We start from the raw sequence: 24452 nt of genomic DNA on the forward strand, positions 1-24452 counted from the left end.
CCTGGTTTTGAATACGAATTCACATTCTGTGTGGATGCACTCGTCACACGAAAGAAATATTTGGCCAAATGAACCACACAAACCTGATTCTGGGCATGTCATAGTAGGCCAACATTAGGCTCACAATGCGTCGCAACGTAACGTGGACCAACTACAGCCCCTAGTTCGATGAAGGATATCGTCGATGTCGGGCAGAAACCTCCTATTTCAGTATTCAAACTTTTTGTGTCTGCTGTATCCACGGAAAAAAATCACCGGCGCGTTTCACCGTTTCAGCGCTCCTTCAGCAGCCGCTGCTTCTAAATTTCGGCGCTTTTTGGCAATAGTTCACTTTCTCCATGCTGTTTGGTGCCCCCCCCCCCCCCCAAGGTTGGTGCCCTGTGCTTCAGCACCTAAAGCCCTTCCGTTAAACTGGCACTGTTTCCACCCCGACTGAGACGATATAGGGTTTCCACTGCAAACAGAAGATTGTTTGTTTGCACCTCCTTGACTGACTTCACTGTTTTTCTCTCCAGGTGATATACGAGTTACCCACCAGTACTCAGTGGTGCTTTGACATCCAGTGGTGTCCCAGGAACCCTGCCGTGCTGTCCGCCGCTGCCTTCGACGGACACATCGGTGTCTACTCCATCATGGGGGGCAATAACAACGCACAGAACCAGAGGGATGCTGACCAGGTAAGGCAGGGGGTGTCCAAACTTCTCTTTTTTTTTTTTAACCCATTCAATCCGGGAACGCATCTTTGTCATTTTAGATTTCTTTGGCTATTCAAAAATAGCAGATACAGATACAAGCTCATAGCTTGTATATCTGCAATTTATATAGCTATTTTTGAAAATGTGTGCAAATCTTTGAATATATATTTTTTAACGCGAACATTTGTAAACTATTTACCCCAGAACCCCAGAAGCAATTTACACAGTCCAATAACTTGTTCAAATGGCTGTGTAGCCAAATTAAACCAGGTGTGAAAAAATAAGAAAATTCACATCTTGAAAATGAAACGACACAAGGAACAAGCAGTTGGGAACCTTACAAATTCTACTGAGAAATGGCCAGCTTAAAATTTCAGAAACGTCAATGAACTAATCACTGCTTTGCAGCAACGGACCACTATAACAGGCCGCTGAATGCCGTGCTCGACCAATCAGAATTAAGCTTTCAACCCAGCCGTGTAAAGTGCTTTTCAGAACGGAAGTGACTGGAGCGCATTGTGATTCATTTTTCATTCATTCATTTTTGGCAACGGGATTTTGGTGTAGACGGAAAGTGGTACAGTTGTAACTCAAGTCCAGTTCTCTCAGACTAGAGGGGTTGAAGTGGTTTAATAACGCTATATAAAGACATGTGTCTGATTCTCTCTGGTTTCTGGGTGATGCGTTTGCAGATCAGCAACTCATTCGGGAACATGGATCCGTTCGGGACGGGACAGACACTGCCCCCCCTGCAGCTGCCCCAGACCACTGCTCTCCCAGCTACCATCCAGCCTCTGAAGAAGCCTCCCAAGTGGATCCGCAGACCTGTGGGCGCCTCTTTTGCTGTACGTTGAGACAGCATTTCTGTATTATTGTAATTAGGGCTGGAACTATCAATTATTATTATTTACTATTTTTGACTAATCGAATAATCGATTAAGCACGACGGTGTCGTGCAAGAATAGTGAAAAAAATAAACAGATCTACAAGCTCACAACGTTTGGGATGCGACACGTTGTGAGCTTATGAGCTTTAACTTTAAAAAAAGAATGTCTTTATGACTTTTTGCCTATAATGACATGCCCAAAGAGGGATTGATTATTAATGGATTATTTTATTAAATTATCAATTTAATAAAATCTCTTTAAAAAAAATGACTTTGATCAATTGTTGCACCCCATTATTATTATTATTATTATAATGATATACTATTATTATTTTTGTTTTAACTACTTAAACCCCAGCATCCGTATTGTGGAGGAAAGCTTTCACAGTCGAATAGGCTATTTTGCGGCGAAAGCCTTCCCCACAAAAACAGAAAAGACACTGGTGTGGAGCCCTGCGGGACTCCGCTGAACCACAATGGGGTTTAAGTGGTTTAAATTAAACAGAACACTTTTGGTTTCTTTCTCTGCTAGTTTGGTGGGAAGCTGGTTTCGCTGGACAACGTGAAGGCCGGCCCTCAGCAGCCCGCTACGCCTGTAGTGCATGTCAGCCAGGTGGTGACGGAAACGGCCCTGTTGGAGCGCTCCAGCAGGCTGCAGGCCACGCTGTCTGCGGGGGACTTTGACCACTTCTGCCAGACTAAGATTGACGCGGCGCAAAATGAGTTCGAAAAGACCGTGTGGTCATTCCTTAAGGTATGACGTTTACTGAAGCTGTGATAAAGAAAAACGTATTTATAGTTTATACTTAAAATGTACAATTTAGGCATTTAGCAGACGCTCTGGATAAGAGCGACTTACATTAAAGGGATAGTTCACCCAAAAAACAGTTTTTCTATCGATTAGTCCCCCCATGGAGACTTGAATATATGGATATTTGTGGGTTATTATCGCATTCCTAAGCCAATAATTTGATGACCAGTGGACCGGTAGGCAGCGGTTTCGGTAGGAGACACAAAGGAGACTTTGTGTCTCTTACCGGAACCGCTGCCGGTCATCAAATGATTGGCTTAGGAATGCGACAAAAACTATCCATGAATTCAAGTCTCCATGGGGTGACTAATCGATAGAAAAAAAGGCATTTTGGGGGTGAACTATCCCTTTAAGCAAGGTAAACGCATACATCAAATGCAGAGAGACATTGTAGTGCCTCAGTAAACTAGGATCACAGGTAAACCAAGAACCTAGCATCGGTCTAAACAAAATCCTTAAAATTAGCTAGAGGGTGACCATTGCCCTGATCAGTGCAATATAGGACTGGATTTGAAGGCCTGAAAATCTAGTACTATACAAACAATAATCTGTACATTTAAACTATAGGATACTAGGTAAACAATGAGCCTAGCATCTGTCTCTGCATATGTGTTATGTGGCGAAAAATAACCGATCTAACAAGCTCACAACGCGTAGCAATGTGTGTTGAGCTTGTAGATCAGCTATTTTTGAAAGTTTTCTGTAGATTGAGCTGGAGAGACGGGGGAGACCCTGGTTACTAAACAAACACTATATAGTAAAAATAGTTTTAACAAAACACTTTCTGTTTTAACAAAATACTGTTATTTTTGTGACTGTTTTGTTTGCCAGGTTAACTTCGATAACGATGTCCGTGAAAAGTACCTGGAGCTTTTGGGTTACAAGAAAGAGGAACTCGCTTTAAAGGTGAGTTCTATGGGTTAGACAACAGCCTTCAAAGGTTCCCATGCATTTTGCTTTTAAACCCTTTACTCCCAAACAAGATGTCTCGACATCGATTGGCTGAATTGCCATGCTCTGTAGACGATGAACTCGGCACCCTCAGGCCAAAATGTCAAACTGCATGCAAAATATATTTAATCATGATTGAATAGGCAAATTATTTTGTTCAACCCATGGCCATTTCTCTAGCACCCCCGTCAGTGATTATACAATAGACATTGCCTCCCACATGCAATTCTACCACTAATGATTGAATTTCCATTTTTGTTCACATTAGTGAGATTGTGGGGCTCTCTAACTGTGATACATTTTTCTTCTTCACAGATTTCAGCAGCACTGGAGGAAAAGACCACTCAACCAGTGGAACCAGTGGAGCCAGTGGAGGTAAGCTGTTTACTCAGCAGTTTAAAGACTGACTTATACTTGGTCGTGCATTGTGTCTTGCACCGAAAATGGCAGATCTACAAGCTCATGTCATGCTGCGACGCATTGCGACACGTCTCTCTCTCTCAGTGTGTTGCGTTGCGCCACGTTGTAAGCTTTGTTGATGGCTGTTTTCGGTGAAGAGATTTAGTGGAGAGAGTTAAAACTACCAAGTACAGAACGAACTCAGGTCAAGTTTAGAAGGTTTAAGTGGTTAATAGTGGTTAAGTCATTTGTACTCTCAAATGTAACAGTTTCTTTGTCCTTTGCTCTCACTCAATCTCCAGCCTTTACCAGTGGCGGAAGCGGAACTGAGTGCTCCAGCCAATCTGCAACTTCTAGAAGACTCTGGTCTTCTTCCGTCTGTTAATGACTCCCCAGCAGCAGTATTTGACCTGATTGCTCAAGCAAATGTCCAGCCAGAAGAGGCCCAGCTCAAAGACAGCCCCCATCCAGCCTCTGAGCTTGTAGAAGAGGAGGTGGTGGCCGCAGAACCAGAGCCAAGCGCTGAGCTGCTCCTCCCAGGGGAGGAGATGGACATCCCCTTGGAGGAGGTACTGTTCTTTTGTAACTCTAGGCCAGTGATTTCCAACCTGTGGGCTGTGAGGGTATTGCAATTGGGCCCCCAAATAATGGGCAAAACACTTAAGATTTGAATGATTACTAAAACCTACTCCGGGGGAAAAAAAGTGATTTCTGAACTGCTAAAGAAACATAAGAAAAGAAACTCCACTGTGGCAGATCAAGAGATAATAAGGTGTGGAAAGCCCTTGACATACAGTGAATACATTAAGGAAAATTACTAATGACTAAATTAGGCTTATTACATATGAATGCATGCTCGTTTAGACCTATTAGTAGTTACTAATTTAGACGTATTAATCTGTGTTACTTTCATATTAGGCTCCAGACAGAATTCTTATTTAATTTTGGGCCAATAATGGCTCTTTTGATCGTAAAGGTTGTCTACCCCAGATGTAACTCCAAATATCTTCAATAGTTGCTCCAATACTGGCCTCCCTTGGTTGACAGAGGGAAGGTAGTGCCCAGGATTACATAGACAATTGGCACTGGGTGTAAAAAGTAGGGTTACAAAATCGTGGGATAAAAAAAAAAAAAAAAAAGTTGCTCCAAAAACATCATAATTGCAATGGGTTTGTTCTTTTGTTTCTGTGGTGTTTCAGGAAGCGATTGCATCAGTAGTAGAGGAGCCCAGCAGTGCAGAGGCGCCCCCAGCCCTGGTGGAAGAACCTGCTGTGATACCAGCCCCGGTGGAAGAACTTCCTGAGATACCAGCCCTGGAAGAAGAACCTGCCGAGATACCAGCCCTGGTTGAGGGAACAGCTGAGGTTCCGGCCTTGGTTCAGGTCCCATCCCTGTTTGAAGGATCTGCTGAGATACCAGACCTGTTTGGGGGATCTGCTGCTTTCCCAGCCCTGATTGAGGGATCTGCTGATTTCCCAGCCCTGATTCAGGGATCTGCTGATTTCCCAGCCCTGATTGAGGGATCTGCTGATTTCCCAGCCCTGGTTGAGGGCTCTGCTGCTTTCCCAGCCCTGATTGAGGGATCTACTGGTTTCCCAGCCCTGATTGAGGGATCTGCTGATTTCCCAGCCCTGATTGAGGGATCTGCTGATTTCCCAGCCCTGGTTGAGGGCTCTGCTGCTTTCCCAGCCCTGATTGAGGGATCTACTGGTTTCCCAGGCCTGATTGAGGGATCTGCTGTGTTCCCAGACCTCATTGAGGGATCTGCTGAGTTCCCAGCCTTTGCTGAGGTTCCATTCTTGACTCAGGAACCTATTATGGTTCCAGCCTTAACTGTGGAGCCTGTTGAGGTTCCAGCCTTGGTTGAGGAACCTGCTATGGTTCCTGTCTTGACTGAGGAACCTGCTATGGTTCCTGTCTTGACTGAGGAACCTGCTATGGTTCCTGTCTTGACTGAGGAACCTGCTATTGTTCCTGTCTTGACTGAGGAACCTGCTATGGTTCCTGTCTTGACTGAGGAACCTGCCATGGTTCCAGTCTTGACTGAAGAACCTGCTATGATTCCGGACTTGGTTGAGGAACCTTTTGAGGTTCCAGCCTTGGTTGAGGAACCTGTTGAGGTTCGAGCCCCAGCCACTACAGAATTGACCACCCCTCTCCGCATCAACCAAGGTAACAGTCGTTTTAGACGATTCATAAAAATGTACGAAATTTTCTGATGTAGATATTAAAGGATAGGTACGCTGTTTTTCAACCCAGAACTTATTAACCCATTAAGGCCCATGTCAAGGACCCCAAAATGTATATGTATTTGGCAGCGGACCCCCATCTCGAAATATGTTGTTCCAGGGACCCCCAGAAGCAAAGATTTGAGTTACAAATGTTCGCTTTAAAACGTATATATTCAAAGATTTGCACACATTTTTCTTGCACGGGGGTGACGGCACCAAGCTTGTATATCTGCTATTTTTTTGAATAGCCAAGGTGTAAAATAATATATTTTTTTAGCTCAAATCAAAAAATGACACAGATTCGTCCCAGGTCTTAATGGGTTAAAGTGTTGATTCCCATAATGTATAATTGTGCACAGCACAACCACGATGAGCATTAGCGCTGAGATATTTACTACTCTGCTGCATCTTCTCAATGGACTTAACCACATTAATGATAGCATTCATATTCTGGGGCAAACATTCTGCCAAAATTCCAAATCTACAGGAGCATGTCGTGAGCTTACAGATCGGCTACAGTATATTCGGTGAAGAGAAGGTGTCATTCTCAACAGAAGCTGTCACCAGAACATGTTCACAGGCAAATTCTTCTCCAAATTAGCTTTTTGTTTGGATAATGTCTTCTTGAAGCTTACCTGTGAAAATCCTGGTAATTCATTGCACTCTTGCATATCTCCAAAGCATGAATACCTGTATAAAGTTTTACAATCAAAACTTAAAGGCAATGAGAAAGTATGCTAGGGCATTGATTGAAACAAAAGAAATGCTTCCCCCGTAACTCGACTTGACGCCACTGTGCGTCTGGTCAGTGGGGAAGTCACTGGCAGTGGGGAAAAGGCTTTATCTGTACCTTTATGATCTAACGGTATAGCCTAGGAAAGGCTTTTTCTTTACCCTTACTTTAAAGGAAAATGCTGGCATAATTATTATTATTATTTTTCTTATGGTCAACATAGCTTACGGAAATTCCAAGACCGTAAATTTCACCTATTTACAAGTGCGGTCAATCTTGCCAAAACAAATATAGCTCATATCCTGGAAGTCATAGAACACTGTTGTGTTCTATGACTGGGACTTGACTCTGGACAAGTCCCAGAGCTGTGCTGTTTGCGAGGTGTCATTCCCTATTGCAATCAATGCTTTCTCCATCCACGTGCATGTCATGCGCATTACTGTGTTTATATTCTGAAAAGCTGAAAATAATTATGTCCTATTATGTCCCAATTCGTCTTAAGTTATTCATTACATTGACCAAAACAACAGTATTTGAATCAAAAACAACAACTTGTACTTGGGTAATCTAGAGACCACTGTCCTTCCTTCTTGAAAGTTTCAAGTCATTCTGTGCAGCCATTGTCCTGTAAAGTTGCTACCAAATAAATAGACAGACCAATTCTTAATGTATGTTCCGTCATACGAACGTCTCACAATCTGAAAATAACAGATGTATAATACAGCTGCTATTTTCGTTTAAATCATGTAAATGTATTGTATAAATCAGGCATAATAACAACTTACACCAAATCTCTTTGCTGAAAATATTGCTATTGGAATGTGTTTCCCATGCAGATGTGGATGATAATGAATGTTTCCAATGCACATGTGGATGATAATGAATGTGTTTTGGTGCAGATGTGGATGATAATGAATGTGTTTCCCATGCAGATGTGGATGATAATGAATATGTTTCCCATGCAGATGTGGATGATACTGAATGCGTTTCCCATGCAGATGTGGATGATAATGAATGTGTTTCCCATGCAGATGTGGATGATAATGAATGTGTTTCCCATGCAGATGTGGATGATAATGAATGTGTTTCCCATGCAGATGTGGATGATAATGAATGTGTTTCCCATGCAGATGTGGATGATAATGAATGTGTTTCCCATGCAGATGTGGACGATAATGAATGTGTTTCCCATGCAGATGTGGACGGACTCATCACGCAGGCCTTGCTAACCGGAGACTTTGCGGGAGCTGTTGAGCTGTGTCTCCATGACAACCGCATGGCAGACAGCATCATCCTGGCCATAGCAGGAGGCACAGAGTTGCTGGAGAAGACACAGAGGAAGTACTTCACCAAGACCACCAGTAAACTGACCAAGGTGACGTGACAATAGAGCAGTGGTTCTCAAACCTTATTTTAACCCTGTAAGACCCGAGGCCGATTCTACAAATGTTTGCTAAACAGTTTTTGAAAAAAAAACGTGTGTCTCTCAAACTTTTTCATGTCAAGGACCACCCAAAATGATATGCATTTGGCCGTGTCAAAATATTTTGTTCCAGGGACCACCCAGAAGCAAAGATTTGAGTCACACATGTTTGCTTAAAAAATATGTTCAAAAATAGGCACTATAAGCTTATAGATCTGCTATTTTTGAATAGCCAAAGAAATCTAAAATGACACTGATGCGTTTCCGGTCTTAAGGATTAAGGACCCCATGTTTGCGATACCGATTCCGATACCCATAAAATGCTTATCGATTGATACTCTCAGAGTTATGGGGGTCCTTGAAATTACAAGTTTGAGAACCACTGATCTAGGAATAAATAAATAAATACACACGTGCAGCTACAAGTAATAATAATGTAAATAGTACAGTAAGAGTATAAAACAGTAGTGCAACATCAACTGAAGGAAGCATTCAAAATACAAAATAATTGACGACTGTAAATGACATATCATCATGTGATGAATTACGCGGTATCGGAATGGCATAGACTGACATACTCGCCGATACCGATACAACTCTATTAACTAATGGCAGTTACTATGAAAATATACAGAGAAATGTAATCATATTCTATCATATGACTGTCTTGCAGCTGATCAGTGCGGTGGTGTTGAAAGACTGGAACGACATCCTACAGACATGTGACCTGAGGAGCTGGAAGGAGGCTCTGGCTGCTGTCATGACCTACTCTCACCCGGACGAATTCTGCACCCTCTGCAGTTAGTACACTAATATAACCTATTCCGATTGGCCCACCCATCTGACCACTGGTTTATTCTAATGATTGATCAATTGATTGTGTTCCCGTCTTTGGATCGAAGGAACTAACGTAGTATACTAAGTATACTACTAAGTATATAGTATAAGTTCCTGCTTAAAAAATAAAAATAAAAAATAGCAGATGTACAAGCTTGCAGCGCGGCACGAAGCGATGCGCTGTGAGCTTGTATATCTTCTATTTTTGAATAGCCGACGCAAAAAAAAATCTAAAACGACACAGATGCTCTCCCGGTTTTAATGGGTAAAAAAACAAAACAATACCATGACGTTGTTTAACACAGCAACGACTTGCTCCTTGTCACTATGCTTGTATAATGTGTCTGTCTCTTCAACTTAGACGTTCTCGGTGGAAGGCTAGAGACGGCAGCAGACAGCCAGCTGCAGATCCAAGCCTGTCTGTGCTACATCTGCGCCGGCAACGTGGAGAAACTGGTGTCCTGCTGGACCAGAGCACAGAACGGACACTGCCCGCTTTCTCTCCAGGTGTGTGCCATAGACCCCTGGGGACCGCCAGGGGTCCTTGGGGCGGGTGCAGGGGTTCCAGGGGGTCCCCAGCAGAATTTGTTAATACAGCATCAAAATCGGTGTAACCACTTTTGAGCTTGTTTATCTGTTAATTAAACATTTTAACAACAATAATCTTGTATGGGGTTCTCCGGCACAACATATTTTCAGATGGGGGTCCGTGGACAGATATATATATATATATATATATATATATATTTGGGGGTCCTTGACATGGAAAAGTGTGAGAACCACTGCTTCAGTCCATGTGCTTCTGTCAAATTTTAACCACATGAACCCTAGCATCCATAATATTCCGTGCATGTCATAATAGACACATTCATTTGGGTGTAGAGGGAAAACAAAGCACGGTGCCCAAGTAAACAGACCCAGCATGTTTCTGTGTAATTATGGCATTTGCTTGTGTTTTTGTTTGTTTGTTTGGTTGTCAAGCTAATGAAGCACACCTGTGCTCTTTTGCAGGAGCTGGTTGAGAAGGTGGAGGTGCTGCGGCGTGCGGTAGAGCGGACCCAGGGCTCCTGCTCCTCTGCCATGGGGACGCCGCTGGGGGACACGCTGAGCCGCTACGCCAGCTTACTGGCCTCTCAGGGCAGCCTGACCACCGCCATCGCCTACCTGCCTGAAAACTCTGACCAGGTACGCAAGCCGTCGCTCGTGTTGTTGCTGCTAACAAAGTCCAAATAACGTGATTTATCCTCCTCTGTAACAGTTTTTTGAAAAAAACGTATGTTGCTATGTCAGTGGTTTTCAAACGTTTTAATATCAATGACCCCCAAAATGTATATGTATTTGGACGCGGACCCCCATCTCAAAATGTTTTGTTCCAGGGAACCCCCAGAAGCAAGGATTTGAGTTACAAATGTTCGCTTTAAAAATATATATATTCAAAGATTTGCACGAATTTTCTCGATAAAAAAAAAATAGCAGATCTACAAGATCCTATGAGCTTGTAAATCTGCTATTTTTGAATAGCCAAAGTGTAAAATAGATGCGTCCCAGGTCTTAATGGGTTAAAGGGATTTCACTGTGGCAGACACGTTTTCAATGTAGGCATAAAATCACGAGAGTTGTGCTAGAGTTGCGGGCGTATCTCGATCTAAAGTGATCCACGTCCGTTTGCAGGCAGTCAATTGTTATATATAGTTTATTTGGCGAATAATAATTTTGCTTATGAGCTGAGAAAGGCTTCTGGCAGTGCCAGAAGTAACTGCATTTGTTAAATTCACATAATTTGACATCATCTGCTCTATGCAAAATGTCTGTACTATGACAAATTGCCTTTAAATATGAGAGGGTGTCAGATTTCAAACCCTTTTCAAAGTATTCTAGTTTATGGCAGAGGTGATGTTGTGTTACATTTTAGTCTTTGCACTATCTATTCAAAACTTCTAGTGCAGTCAGTGTTTTCATAAATGGGTGTATGTCTCCTCCCAGTGGTACACAGTGGTACTACAAGAAGTATGTGAGAAAGAATGGAAAATGGAAAAAGAATATTTTACTGTTATGTTTAAGCATAACACATTGACAAACTTTGTGTGGACCTGCTGATCTGTAAAGCGTTAAACTAAATTAAATTAAAAAAACTTGCAAAACTGTCATTTAATAGAAAGTAATACATATTGACATAAGAAATGAACTGACTGAAATGCAATGAATAAATACATTTTCTCTGGAGGCATTCATTGCAACTGCAACTCCTTCACTTCATGTCTTATTTTTAATGTTATATTCTTTAAGAAGGGGGTTAATCATTCATTAATTCATAGCATCATATCCTAGCTATGGTTTTCTAACCAAAATGTTGTAGTCTGGTAAAGGGTACTTGGAATCAGAAAACAGGGAAAGGTGGTACTGAATGAAAATCACTTCTCTATTAGTGTACAGTAGGCATAAGTATAAACCAGCGGTTCTCAGAGGGTCTGGGGACCCCCATGGGTCCTTGAGGCGGTTCCAGGGGGTCCCCAGCTAAGTAATGGTTAGTTAGGAACCAAATGGAGCCTTACAGGGCTGACACACTGAAAGCATCTCATTGTTTACAACAGCTGCAGCTGTGTCACAGCCTTTACCGGTCTGTGAACATTTGTGCACTCTCAGAATTACGGGGGTCCGTGGTCTAATGCATACCAAACTGGGGTCCTTGAAATAAAAAAAATGCAGTCCAATTGCAGTTATATTTTGATTATTTTCCTCTCCCCTCCACTAGGTGGCTGTACAGCAGCTTCGCGAGCGTCTGAGCCGGGCTCTGGGGCAACAACAGGCAGCAGCTCCGGTAGCCCCAGCTGCCCAGCCCCAGAGTGCTCCGACCCAGCCTCCTTCTGCCCTTCCTGCTGCTGCTGCCTTCAACCCAGGCCAACCTCAGGCCATGGTGCCCCAGCCTCCTGCAGCCCCGGTACCCATGGCTGTTCCTGCCTCCACCCCAGTGCCACCTCAGTATTACCAGCCAGTACGTTCCCCCAAACCTCTCTCTCACCAACACGTCGTTGTTGCTGTCGGGCGAAAACCCTGTATTGTCCAAAAACCCGTTTACTTTGCAGGAAATGGGAAAAAATGACCCTGTGTTTCCGGTGAATCCGGTGTTGGTTATCATTTAGTCGCAAGCTATAAATAGGGTCTATGCACAGCAGTCATATTGTGAAGACATTCACAGGTGTTGACAATGATACTAATGAAGGCTCTGTTCCATTCTGGTCAAACAGAGTCAGGGTGCTGATATTGTGCATGTTGGCTCACTGAAAACACTCTGCTACACCAATGGGCCTAAAGTTGGGGTCCAGGGACCCTCATGGGCTTCCAAAAGGCCCCTTACGGGTGTGTAACTCTGAGAGTGTACAAATGGAACGGGTCCATTTGGTTCCATTTGTACACTCTCAGAGTTATGGGGGTCGTGGAAACCACTGTGCTACACTAAATGGAACAGAGCCTTCATTAGTATCATTAGTAACACCTGTGAAGGAAGTGATAATATGGCTGCTGTGCATAGAGTCAATTGGATAAATGTTTATAAAACACACAGACACACTTGGAGAGTTTTTTCCCCCTATTATATTCGATTCTATCAAATGGTTGGATTAACTGTTGCACCCCAACGTGTGTGTGTGTGTGTGTGTGTGTGTGTACTTCAGGTCAGTTCTACCGCCACCGTTACCTCCTGGAGTAACCAAACCCCAACAGCCCTCCCTAGTGCCCCCCCTCCTCAAGTAGGCACGGGCCCAGACCCACAGGTATATGCCCCCCTCCCCTCCCCTCCTCTCCTCCCCTCCCCTCCACACAAACACTCCACTTAAAGTGCCTTTCACACTGAGCACGATGACTGTAACCGTAACCATAAAAATATGTCGTTTCAAAAATCGAACTGAAGTGGATGAAGCAGAGTTATAGTTATAGTGTTCGGTGTTGCCAGATCTACAAGCTCATGATGCGACGCGTTGTGAGCTTGTAGATCGGCTATTTTCAAATCAAATCTTGCGGGGAAATTATAATAAGGTGGCAACCCTGATCGTGTTCAGTGTGACTCACTTGAATCCTAGCAAAAACAGTTGTGAGCTTACGCATCGCCTATTTTCCAGCAAAGAGATTTGGTGGCGAGCCGCGATCATTCCCTACCTGTGGGCCCGCCCCACTGGTTAGGATATGGGCAAGTTAGCCCCCGAAATCATTGGCAAAACACAAAGATTTTATTGATGATATGACGTTAATATATTTAAAAAAAAAGGTGTTGTCTCCTGTGTGTTCTTGCAGGCGGAGCCCTCAAGCCCCATGTACGGAATGCCAGCCCCCGCAGGAGCGGCCGCACCTCCCCCCTCCTCCTCCACCGCCCCTCAATACATGTACTCTCACCAGTACCAGCGTAAGTGTCGCACAGAAAGCAGAGTTTCTTTACAGACCCCCCCCCCCTCCCCCCTCCCCTCCACACAGTGCAGACGCTACGTGATCGTCAGTTTCCCGAGGCTGGTGCACGGCTCTGTTTGTGAACAAACGTAATGACGTTAATCATATTGTCATATTGCCAGTGGTGGAAAAAGTACTCACATTTTTTACTCAAGTAAAAGTATCGATACTGCAATGTAGAAATACTCTATTGGCATCAAAATGTACTTAAAAGTACCGAAAGTAGAAAGTACTCATTCCGCAGAATTACCCATTTCACAAGTTTTCAAAAGTATAAAAATCCTTTAAAAATAGCAGATCCACAAGCATTGTGAGTTTGTAGACCGGCTATTTTCAAATGGCCGAAATGTATATAGGGCTAAAGTGGGTAATGCATGTTTTGTAATAATAATCAAAATCTACAAAAAGTAACTTGTAACTAAAGTTGTCAAATAATTGTAGTGGAGTAAAAGTACAATATTTGCCTCCGAGATGTAGTGTAGTAGCCTGGCATTGGCCAGACTGATAACGTGGATTCACTCTCACGTTCCTCCCCGGTATCAGTCTGGAAAAATCAGATTTCTCATACTCGCTCCCTATGGGCCAAAGTCCAGACTGATACCGGGGAGGAACGTGAGAGTGAATCCACGTTATCAGTTTGGCCAATGCCAGGCTAGTAGTTTAGTAGAAGTAAAAGTACTGAAAAATGTAAATACTCCAGTAAAGTAAAAATGCCTCCAAATTGTACTCAAGTAAATGTAATTAGTTACTTTACACCACTGCATATTGCTTATTAGTGCCGTCGGAAAGTTAATGTGACGCCGTCGGCATAGGTTGCTGTTGCAGGCTACGTTTTTTCTTGCCACTTGCCGGTGTATCCGCTTTGTAATGACGTAATGTAAACTCAATACTGTAAACTCAAACCGGTTTCATCTTGTACACCAGACCGGTCCAGGTAAAGGCCAATAAGGCCTTCCGACGTCGGAAAATCGAATTACACTACACCCCATGCTTTATTTTTCATCATGTGAAACGTTTGGCGATTTGTACATTTTGGCACATCCCTAAGTCACACTGAACCTTCTATAGAATCAGAGGAGACTACGGTACTTTTAGTCGTGTTCCTTGTCCCTCCATTGAAGAAAGACGGAGTAAAACTGCTCTCCTGGTCAAACAAACTGTTATCCCCCCCGTCGCTCTTTTCTCCGTTACAAAACGTCAAACATTTTCCTTTTTGAGAGAGAATGTTTGCCTCTGATCCTAATCCTTTGATCCTACGATGCTGAGTTTGTTAGTAGTTGGAATGTGTCTCTTCTAAAGAGGAATTGTTTTAGTTTCTCTAACACGAGATGAGCATGGATGTTATCTAGTTTTCTGCATGTTTGCCTTGTTGCCTGTTGAATCTTTTTATAACAAATGCATGAAACCTTTCTTTTCATGGACCAGATCTCAGCATGAATTACGAATGTCAACAATGCTTGATTATATCTAGTTTTATGCATTAGATATCTAGTTTTCTGCATGTTTGCCTTGTTGCCTGTTGAATCTTTTTTATAACAAATGCATGAAACCTTTCTTTTCATGGACCAGATCTCAGCATGAATTACGACTGTCAACGATGCTTGATTTATACTTAGTTGCGTGCCCGGTGCCGAGGTCCCGCTCTGAAAATAATTTACAAGGTCACAAATGCGTCGCAGCACTTGTAGATCGGCTATTTTCAGCACTCGGCACCGGCACACAGCTAAGTACATTTATAAATCAGGCTTAAATGTGCTATAAGTGATATTGTTTTGGTTAAAACAAAAGTTTTTTGTTAAAAAGTTAAAGTTCTTTATTGTGTTAGTAATCATTGCTCATTGATATTAATCATTGTTCAGTAACAGGGGGTACAAATAATACTACAATAATAATAAACAGAAAATACATTGGTATGCCGTATTTTGGTATTAAAGAGCTGGAGAGACGGCGAGACTCCAGTTACTGAACAAACACTCTATAGTAATGATTATTATCACGATATAGAGCTATTTAAAGGGATAGTTCACCCCAATTATTTATTTTTTTGTCGCATTCCTAAGCCAATAATTTGATGACCAGCGGACCGGTAGGCAGCGGTTCCGGTAGGAGACACAAAGGAGACTCTTTCTGTCTCCTACCGGAACCACCGCCGGTCATCAAATAATTGGCTTAGGAACAAAAACAAAAAAATATCCACAAATTCAAGTCTCCATGGGGTGACTAATTGATAGAAAGAAAAGTCATTTTGCTGGTGAACTATCCCTTTTAACACTTATTTTGAACAAAAACAAAATCACTCACTCTCAACTTTTAACGGACAACTGTTATCTTTGTGTGCACCTCAGCCTACCCCCAGGTCGGCCAGCTTCCGCCCAGAGACGGGGGCCCACATATCTATCAGCCTCTCCAATACGTTCCGCTCTCTGCCCAGGCTGTCTCTTCTTCTTCTTCTCCCGCCATGCCCTTCTCTCCACTCCTCCCGCAGCCCCCGGGCTTTCTGTCTCAGTACTCGCAGCCTCCTGTGCCTCCGTACTATCCTGGACCTCCTCCTCCGCCTTTCTCCTCCTCTGCTCCTTCCTCGCACCCTCCTCCTGTCCTTCCGATCTCGTCTTCTTCTCCTTCCTATCCTCCTGCTCCTCTGTCCTCGTCCGGAGCGTCTTTTCAACACGGCGGGCCCGGATCGCCCACCGCAACGTACATGCCTCCTCTTCCTCCGTGCGGAGCCTCAGGTATACACGGGCCTCAGGCCTCTCAGAGAACAGGTCACACTCTCCTTGCTTAACCCATTTAGACCGGGAAAGAATCTGACATTTCTAGATTTTCTTTGGCCATTCAAAAGTAGCAGATCTACAAGCTCAGATCTGCTTTTTTTTTAAATCGTGGAAAGTTTGGTCAAATCTATTTTTAAAGCGAACATTTGTAACTCAAATCCTTACTTCTGGGGGTTCTACAAATGTCTTCTAAATGTTGCTATAATATCAGTGGTTCTCAAACGTTTTTCATGTCAAGGACCCCCAAAATGATATGTATTTGGCTGCGGACCCCCATATCAAAACCATGATGTTCCAGGGACCCCCCAGAAGCAAAGATTTGAGTTAAAAATGTTCGCTTTAAAAAATATATTTTTTGAAAATAGCAGATCTACAAGCTTAGTGCGGCACTCGTGCCGTGCTATGAGCTAGTATATCTGCTATTTTTGAATCGCCAAAGAAATCTAAAAATTACACAGATTACACAGGTCTTAACCCCCCGGAACCCCCCTAAGGATCCCTGGGGGTCCCCGGACCAATGGACTACAGTGTCATAACCTATAGATGTTCTGATCCTGAGAATAGCCTCTTCCCAAAAAGTGAATTTAAAGAAACAAGTTTGTTCCATTACACTGAATACCTGAGAACCGTAATTTCACAATGAAGAGTTCAATAGGAGTCTTAAGAGTTACCTGAAATGCCCTCATTTGAGCCTATAGCTGTTTTTATTCAAAACAGATTTTTTTTGTTGTTGCTGTTTTTATTCTGAATAAAAATAGTACACCCATATACGGTCTGGTCTAGTTTTAACTAGTGAGCGTTGCGATCCAATCCATATGATCTAGTATAGTAAGTAAGTAAGTTATCCCTTACTTACTTACTTGAATGAATAAATACTTAGGATTGTTTTTCTTTCCGCAGGCCCACAGAATGGCTGGAATGACCCTCCTGCCTTGAACAGAGCACCAAAGAAGAAGGTTAGTCTGAGCCAGACCATATTAAACCCTAGCTTTCGAGACTCTTATAAATGTGTGTGTGACTGTATGTGTGTGCGCGCATCTATCTGTATCTATCTATATATATCTCCAAAAACACTTTTTATCACCTATAAGAAACATTGCCACGGTGCAGCAGTTCCTCTCTCAGGCTGATACCGAAAGGCTGATGCATGCTTTTATTACTAGTAGGTTAGATTACTGTAACGCCCTTTTAGCTGGTCTGCCAAAGAAAGCCATTGCACAATTACAGAATGCTGCAGCACGAGTCCTCGCACCGGTCCTACGATCGCTGCATTGGCTACCTGTCACTTTTGGAATAGATTTGTTTATAAATCACTTCATAGTTATGCACCGGAATGCATTTCAGGTATCTCTATCTCTATACACCTAGTTGGTAGATGGCTGAGATCCTCTGGCACTGAACTTTGAACAGTTCCAACCGGCAGTGACACGGAGAGGAAGCTTTTAGTTGTCATGCCCCCAGCCTGCCAGTCAACTCAGAATGGCTGAATCAGTAGATATTTTTAAGCATGATCTTATCTTAATACATATTTATTTTTGCCTTGCTTATCTCAATGATTAATTTGATAGCTTTGTTATGTGCTCCCCTGCCCTTTTTTCTGAGTGTATTTCTTCTTTTTATGTCCTTTTTTATGATCTTTCTTTTTTGTGTATAGCACTTTGAGTTGAATTGTATGTATGAAAGGTGCTATATAAATAAAGATCATTGTCATTATAATTGCCTTTATCGATGTGGCCCAAAATGTCAAACAACACACACCTCAGATGACTGTAGGGTTCATATGATTTTGTCTCATCACTCAACAGGTTCTTCAGAATTACACTCCACCTGCACCCATCACTGCACCCATCATGTCCCCCCTGGGAGGCGAACCTCAGGTAGGCCTGGCACATGATCATAATAATTATCACAATTATTACGTAATCGTCATCATTATGTTGCGCAATTGTCAAGCTCACAACGTGTCACGATGGGATGCGTTGTGAGCTTGCAGATCGGCTATTTCCAAAATTGAAAGTATAACGTTATTATATGTATGGCCTGTTTTGGCAATAGTACATTATTTATTTTGAATATTAGTCCCAATCACTGTCTAGTCATTTCTTTTCATATTTAAGTGATTTGCCTCATCTGCCCTGTAATTTTTATATTCCAATAATCAATGCCAAAGACACAATTCAATCATTAATCGCAATTATTTGTAAGACAATTAATTGTCAACTGCAATTTCGTGACCGTGACACATCCCTGTATCGCCAGGCTGTGCCGGTACCCGCCATACCCTCCCAGACCATGGCACAAGGCCCGCCCGGGATGCAGGCTCCGTACTCAGGCCTGCAGCAGCAGCAGCAGCAGCAGCAGCAACAGCACCATCTCCCACATCCACCCATGAATTCAGCAATGCCCCCAACCAGTGTGGAAGGCGCCCCAGGAGCGCCTATCGGGGATGTGATACAGGTAGGCGCCTACGCATGGACGGAAATGCACAAAGGTTGAACCGCTGAAACCAGTGGCTCGCAAACATTTTCATGTCAAGGGTCTCCCCCAAATTGTTATGTACATGGCCGGGTGGAACCTCCAATAGGCTCTATGCACAGCAGCCATATTGGGAATGAATTGGGCCCCTTCCTTACTTCCTTCACAGGTGTTACCTATGATACTAATTAAGGCTCTGTTCCATTTAGTGTGGCATAGTGGTTGTCTTATTTTCAAGGACCCCTATAACTCTGAGAGTGTTTGGTTCCATTTGTACACTCTCAGAGTTACACACCCACCATAAGGGGCCATTTGGGAACCAAAATGGAGTGTTTCTAGTGAGCACCCTGACCAAAATGGAACAGAGCCTTCATTAAGAAGAGGCCCAATTTCTTTCCAATATGGCTGCTGTGCATAGACCCTATCTGGAAAGGGACCCTGTAGAAGAATTATACATTATACTATATTGTTATTATGGTTGTTTATATCTAACCTTTATATTTTACCATCACTTATAGTACTTATATACTACATTAGGATATGACATGATATTTGCCTGTAGGAGCCAACATGTCTCTTCTAGGCCTGATAGATATTTTTTTTGTTACAGCCTATCTGTTATGGTTCAGCTTGTCCGTGTAGCAGCTGGTATAACTATGGTCTGAGCCCCGTGTTCGTTGGCAGAACTACCTTACCACCGATCTGTGTGTCTAACACGCTTCTCCCCATGATATCATGTACATTAAAGCATAACCATCACCACCTAGAATATTGTCTCTGACTCCTATTGTCTCATCAATTACTGATTGATCCAGAATTCCACCACAACTCCCATGAGAAAAGATTTTTCAAAACGATAAGGAACAAATGTAAATACATTTTCAAGATCGCCCTCCCTCCAAAATATCCACTCTATGCTTTTGTTACTTCTAATTTTAATCTTTTGAAAATAGCAGATCTACAAGCTCACACGTTTTGCAATGCGACGGCGCGATGCGAGCTTGTAGAGCGGCTATTTCCAAATATTCCGAAGGGCAGGGTTAAAGTGGTTAAATTGTTCCTCATTTTGCTGGGGACCCTCAAAAAGGACCCCTGGGGGTCCCCCCCAGACCCCACGTTGAGAACCAGAGTGATAGAGAACGTGTGTGTGTGTGTGTGTGTGTGTGTGTGTGTGTGTGTGTGTGTGTGTGTGTGTGTGTGTGTGTGTGTGTGTGTGTGTGTGTGTGTGTGTGTGTGTGTGTGTGTGTGTGTGTGTGTGTGTGTTCCACAGCCCATGCAGTCCATCCCTGCTGAGAAGATCACCAAGAAGCCCATCCCAGAGGAGCACCAGGTCCTAAAGACCACCTTTGAAGGGCTCATCCACAAGTGCTTGGCTGCAGCCAACGACCCCGTAAGTCGGCGGTGGTGGGAAAAAGTACTCGCTTGTTTTACTTAAGTAAAAGTATCAATACTGCAATGTAGAAATACTCACAAGTAAAAGTCCGGAATTCAAAATTTACTTGAACAAAAACATCTCCATGAATTCAAGGTTTCATGGGGTGTCTAATTGATTGAAAATACGTTTTTTTTTTGGGTGAAGTACTCATCAGTGTTTGTCTTCATCCCTCAGCAAACTAAGAGGAAGCTGGACGACGCCAGCAAACGACTGGAATCACTCTACGACAAACTCCGAGAGCAAACAGTGAGTATCTCCTTTAAAGCAATGGTTCTCGAAACGTTTTGACGTCAAGGACCCCCAAATTGATATGTATTTTGGCCCGCGAGACCCTCATCTGAAAATGTTTTGCACTAGGGACCCCAGGAGAGGATTTGTTCAAAATCTTCCAAAGATTTTCAAGATTGTTAAAAGATTGCAGACGTACAAGCTTGTATATCTGCTGTTTTTGAATAGCCAACGTATAAAATATGGATTAAGTGGTTAAAATGATAGTGATGCTGTATTAACAACTTTTGCTGGGGACCCCTTGGAACCCCCCCAAGGACCCCACTTTGACAAACCACTGGTTTAAAGAATCAATTCAAAGCCTTTTACACAGATTTGTTGATATAATCATGTTTAAAAGATTACCCCAGAAAAGAATATGCTCCTCGATTTACTTGATTCATCAAAAAACGATATCGGTAGAATAATTGTTGAGAAGATAGTTGCAGCCCTAGCTATAGTGTTGATTTTGACAGCAAATTTGTAATTAGTTTTATAGTCTTTTGAATAAACTTCCATTTAGTTTTAGTCATGTTTTAGTCATCTGAAACGTTTTACTGTTAGTCTAGTTGTAGTCAAATAAATATCATAAGATTTTAGTCGACTAAATCTACTGTTGATTAGGTCTACTAAAATGTATTTTGGCGGTGCCTATAGCGTCTTAATGCCTGATTTTAAACTTGGTTGCATGCTGAAAATAGCCGATCTACATAAAATGACTTGTCTTAGTTATACTGGATCTCTTCTCCACTAGTCCCTCAATTCTTTTTGAAAAAAGGTAGTCGACGAACATTTTTCGTCATAGTTTTAGTCGACGAAATCAACACTGCCTGGCTATAACGGTAATAGTGCTACATCGCATGATAGAGATCAATAGGGTTTTGAGACTGATCATCAATATAGATAGGATACTGTTGCAAAGAAAAGTCTGTATCACAATAGGTGTGCTGTGATGTCTTGAGGTCTTGGTCTCTCACTATACTGCTCTATTTTCCCCCTCTCTCCAGCTCTCCCCAGCCATTTTAGGAGGACTTCACAACATGGCAAAGAGTATTGAGTCTCGATCCTACGCAGACTGCCTCAATATTCACACCCACATAGTCAGCAGCAGCAACTTCAGCGAGATATCAGCCTTCATGCCGGTACTAAAGGTGGTGTTGACGCAAGCCAACAGACTTGGGGTCTGAATCGGCCCGAGATAGGCTCTATGCACAGCACCCATATTGGGGATGAATTGGGACCCTTCCGTACTTCCTTTACAGGTGTTACCAATAATACTAATTAAGTCTCTGTTCCATTTAGTGTGGCATAGTGGTTGTCTTATTTTCAGGGACCCCCATAACTGTGTACAAATGGACCCTTACGGGTCCATTTGGTTCCATGTGTACACTCTCAGTTACACACCCACCATAAGGGGCCATTTGGGAACCAAAATGGAGTGTTTCTAGTGAGCCAACATGCACAATATCAGCACCCTGACCAGAATGGAACAGAGCCTTCATTAGTATAATTGGTAACACCTGTGAGGGAAGTAAGAAGAGGCCCAATGTCTTTCCAATATGGCTGCTGTGCATAGAGCCTATTCCTGAAGCCCTGAGTTCTGCTTAGTTAGCGCGCGGGTGTCACCCGCCGAAAATAGGCGATCTACAAGCTTGTAGCGCGCTGCAGTGTGACGAGCTTGTAGATCGCCTATTTCTGGTGCGCGACACTGGTGAGCGTTGTGTGAGTCAGGCTTAACTCTCGACCGACATGGAGAATAACTTGTCAAGCCTTTGCGGACATTAATTGAGGGAAGTGTTTGTCGTTTTTATTTGTGTTTTTGTTATTTTTTTTAATTCATTGGATAATTTCGTACAAACTTCCATTTGACTCACATGGTAGATTATGATCAGATGTCTTACATTACTGATAGATTCCTCCTTGTGCCATTCAATGCCAGTTTCTGTTTATAGCTCTAAACACAAGCCATGTTTTCAGGATCAGATTTCTGTTTCTAGCCAGTAAGCCGACATGACTCCGCTTTACTACGCCCTATTTAACATATCAAAAATAAATCGTAAATACACGATCCATCAAAGTTGAATCAGACACTAAATCTGGTCCACCTGATCTTAACCGATCCGGTGGAGTTCTATACGCTTTTTTTGTTGATGCAATCTTTTAATGGTATTATTAACTTTAAGTCTAAGTTAATTAAGTTTAGATTTTTAAAACTTTTAAGAGCAAATTAAAACGTGAGGGCGGTACTCGGGTTTCATCTGATACCGTCTACCTTCACTTCATTCTCATATTTCCTCTTAGACTTGTACTCTGTACCGGCTTAATTTTATGACCCGTATCACTACAGTTATACAGTATATCGTTGCTGTCAGGCAGAAACCTCTTGTCTCCATTTGTCTACTTTTTGTGTTTTTTTGCCGCCCTACTTAATCATACTACTACAGCGTCACACAAAAGTGGCAGATCTACAAGCTCGTTCGCGTGGCGTATTGAGCTTGTAGATCTGCTACTTTTACTACTTTTGGACATAAGAGGTTGAGGTATGAGGAGACGATATGCAGTATTTTAGAGCAAGGTCATTCCAGTCTGCAATCTTCGTGCAAAACAATGCATTCCTATTTCTTTACTGTTTGACTATTTGTTTTCATGCATTTATTTACAGGATAATCTTGACAGTGCAAAGTGCATTTTGAACTTGCCATTTCAAAAGGACTGTAGTTTCACACAGCTTTCGAGGTATGCATGCATGAAGCACATGCTTGCAATCAGTCTTCATGGTAATTATGTAATTATGAATTAACTCAAATTCCAAGGGAACTACTTTAGGAAAGGAGAGTGGATTCAGTTATTGTTCCATCTATGACCAGGGCTGTAGTCTGAATTGTTCTCCTGTTCACAGAGGAAAGAACACTTTGTTTTCAATGGACTACACGCAATATTTTCAATAAATGATATTTATTTAAAAGATGCTCATTGTATTTATTTTCTAAGGCAGTTTTAAGCATTTTTCAGGTAGGAATAGATTATCTTTGTGTTACTGTCAGTGATGTAAAGTAAGTAAGTACATTTACTCAAGTACTGTACTTACTTTGAGGTACTTTTACTTTACTGCATGGAGAATAGGGACGCTAGGGTTCACGTTTAAGGGATTTAGCAGTGCAACTGTAAAATACACCAATTACTAGATCTGCTACATTACAAGTAACTAAAGGACTAGACAACATTCAGCCACTAGATATCACACTTTTACAAAAGCTCTGTTACGTGTATGTTTGGACAGTCATGTGTGCAATATTGTAACAGGATGGCTGCCTTACAAGAATATAATTAGGGTAAAGTGTGTTATCCAATGAAAAACTGTGTATATTTTTATTGAATATACAAATATCCATGTCGGTGTACTGTTTCAGGAAGTCAAGAACAACCCAGTGTTCCTGGTAACTGAAGAAGATCTGAAGCGAACATCTGTGGTGACAGAAATCACAGCTCCTTCTAGAAAGGAAAAGATTTTTTTATTTTAATGCACATACTCTGAGAGTATACAAACGGAACCAAATGGACCTACATGGCTCCATTTGTATACTCTCAGAGTTACAGACCTGTAAGGGTTCATTTGGAACCCCCTCAAGCCAAGGAACCCTGGTACCCCACTTGCTAAAACATTCACTTTGAAGATGAAACAAGAAACAAACCATCACGATAGTTATGATCTAGCATGGTCTTCGTCATACGGTGTCATGCCATGTTAAAATAGCTGATATACAAGCTCACATGTTGCATGTAAGATGCGTGCGTTGTGAGGCTTGTAGATCAGCTATTTTCGGTGAGACGCCATCATATAACAGAGCATGGGTGAATTGAGCATTAGTTAATATGCTTTTGCTTTTAATTGTGAGTAATACTGTCCGCTGTTGATCCTGTAGGCCAGAGGTTCTCAAAGCGGGGACCACTTTGAAGGGATTCCAGGGGTCCCCCAGCTAAATTCTGTTCGATATTTCATATTCCATCCTGATTGGCAAATTCCTAACATTGCTGGCCCACAATAACCTACCTGACCTGACATAGGAGGAGCACTTTTTCTAGTCAGTATCTGGGATGTGA

The 24452-nt window shown here is 42.5% G+C and overlaps 1 protein-coding gene across 3 annotated transcripts in view; it reads left to right on the top strand.

Annotated features, from left to right (window-relative positions):
• sec31a (SEC31 homolog A, COPII coat complex component) overlaps positions 1–22892 on the top strand; it is a 31834-nt gene extending 8942 nt beyond the window's left edge. The window contains exons 9-29 of one of the 3 annotated variants that reach the window (XM_084047337.1): positions 516–677; positions 1388–1540; positions 2114–2335; positions 3224–3298; positions 3659–3718; positions 4045–4311; positions 4942–5914; positions 7903–8081; positions 8803–8929; positions 9328–9473; positions 9978–10151; positions 11719–11958; positions 12638–12736; positions 13254–13362; positions 15749–16132; positions 17075–17130; positions 17980–18051; positions 18434–18631; positions 19920–20039; positions 20259–20330; positions 21359–22892. In XM_084047337.1, the coding sequence (XP_083903463.1) occupies positions 516–677; positions 1388–1540; positions 2114–2335; positions 3224–3298; positions 3659–3718; positions 4045–4311; positions 4942–5914; positions 7903–8081; positions 8803–8929; positions 9328–9473; positions 9978–10151; positions 11719–11958; positions 12638–12736; positions 13254–13362; positions 15749–16132; positions 17075–17130; positions 17980–18051; positions 18434–18631; positions 19920–20039; positions 20259–20330; positions 21359–21538 (4068 nt within the window). In that variant the 3' untranslated portion in view covers positions 21539–22892. The remainder of the gene's footprint in view (positions 1–515; positions 678–1387; positions 1541–2113; positions 2336–3223; positions 3299–3658; positions 3719–4044; positions 4312–4941; positions 5915–7902; positions 8082–8802; positions 8930–9327; positions 9474–9977; positions 10152–11718; positions 11959–12637; positions 12737–13253; positions 13363–15748; positions 16133–17074; positions 17131–17979; positions 18052–18433; positions 18632–19919; positions 20040–20258; positions 20331–21358) is intronic. The other 2 variants (XM_084047338.1, XM_084047339.1) reach the window with 2 other exon arrangements.
• Positions 22893–24452: the final 1560 nt, after the last annotated feature.

Source organism: Gymnoscopelus microlampas (assembly GCF_963454915.1).
Source record: "Gymnoscopelus microlampas genome assembly, chromosome: 21".
Taxonomy (NCBI): Eukaryota; Metazoa; Chordata; class Actinopteri; order Myctophiformes; family Myctophidae; genus Gymnoscopelus; species Gymnoscopelus microlampas.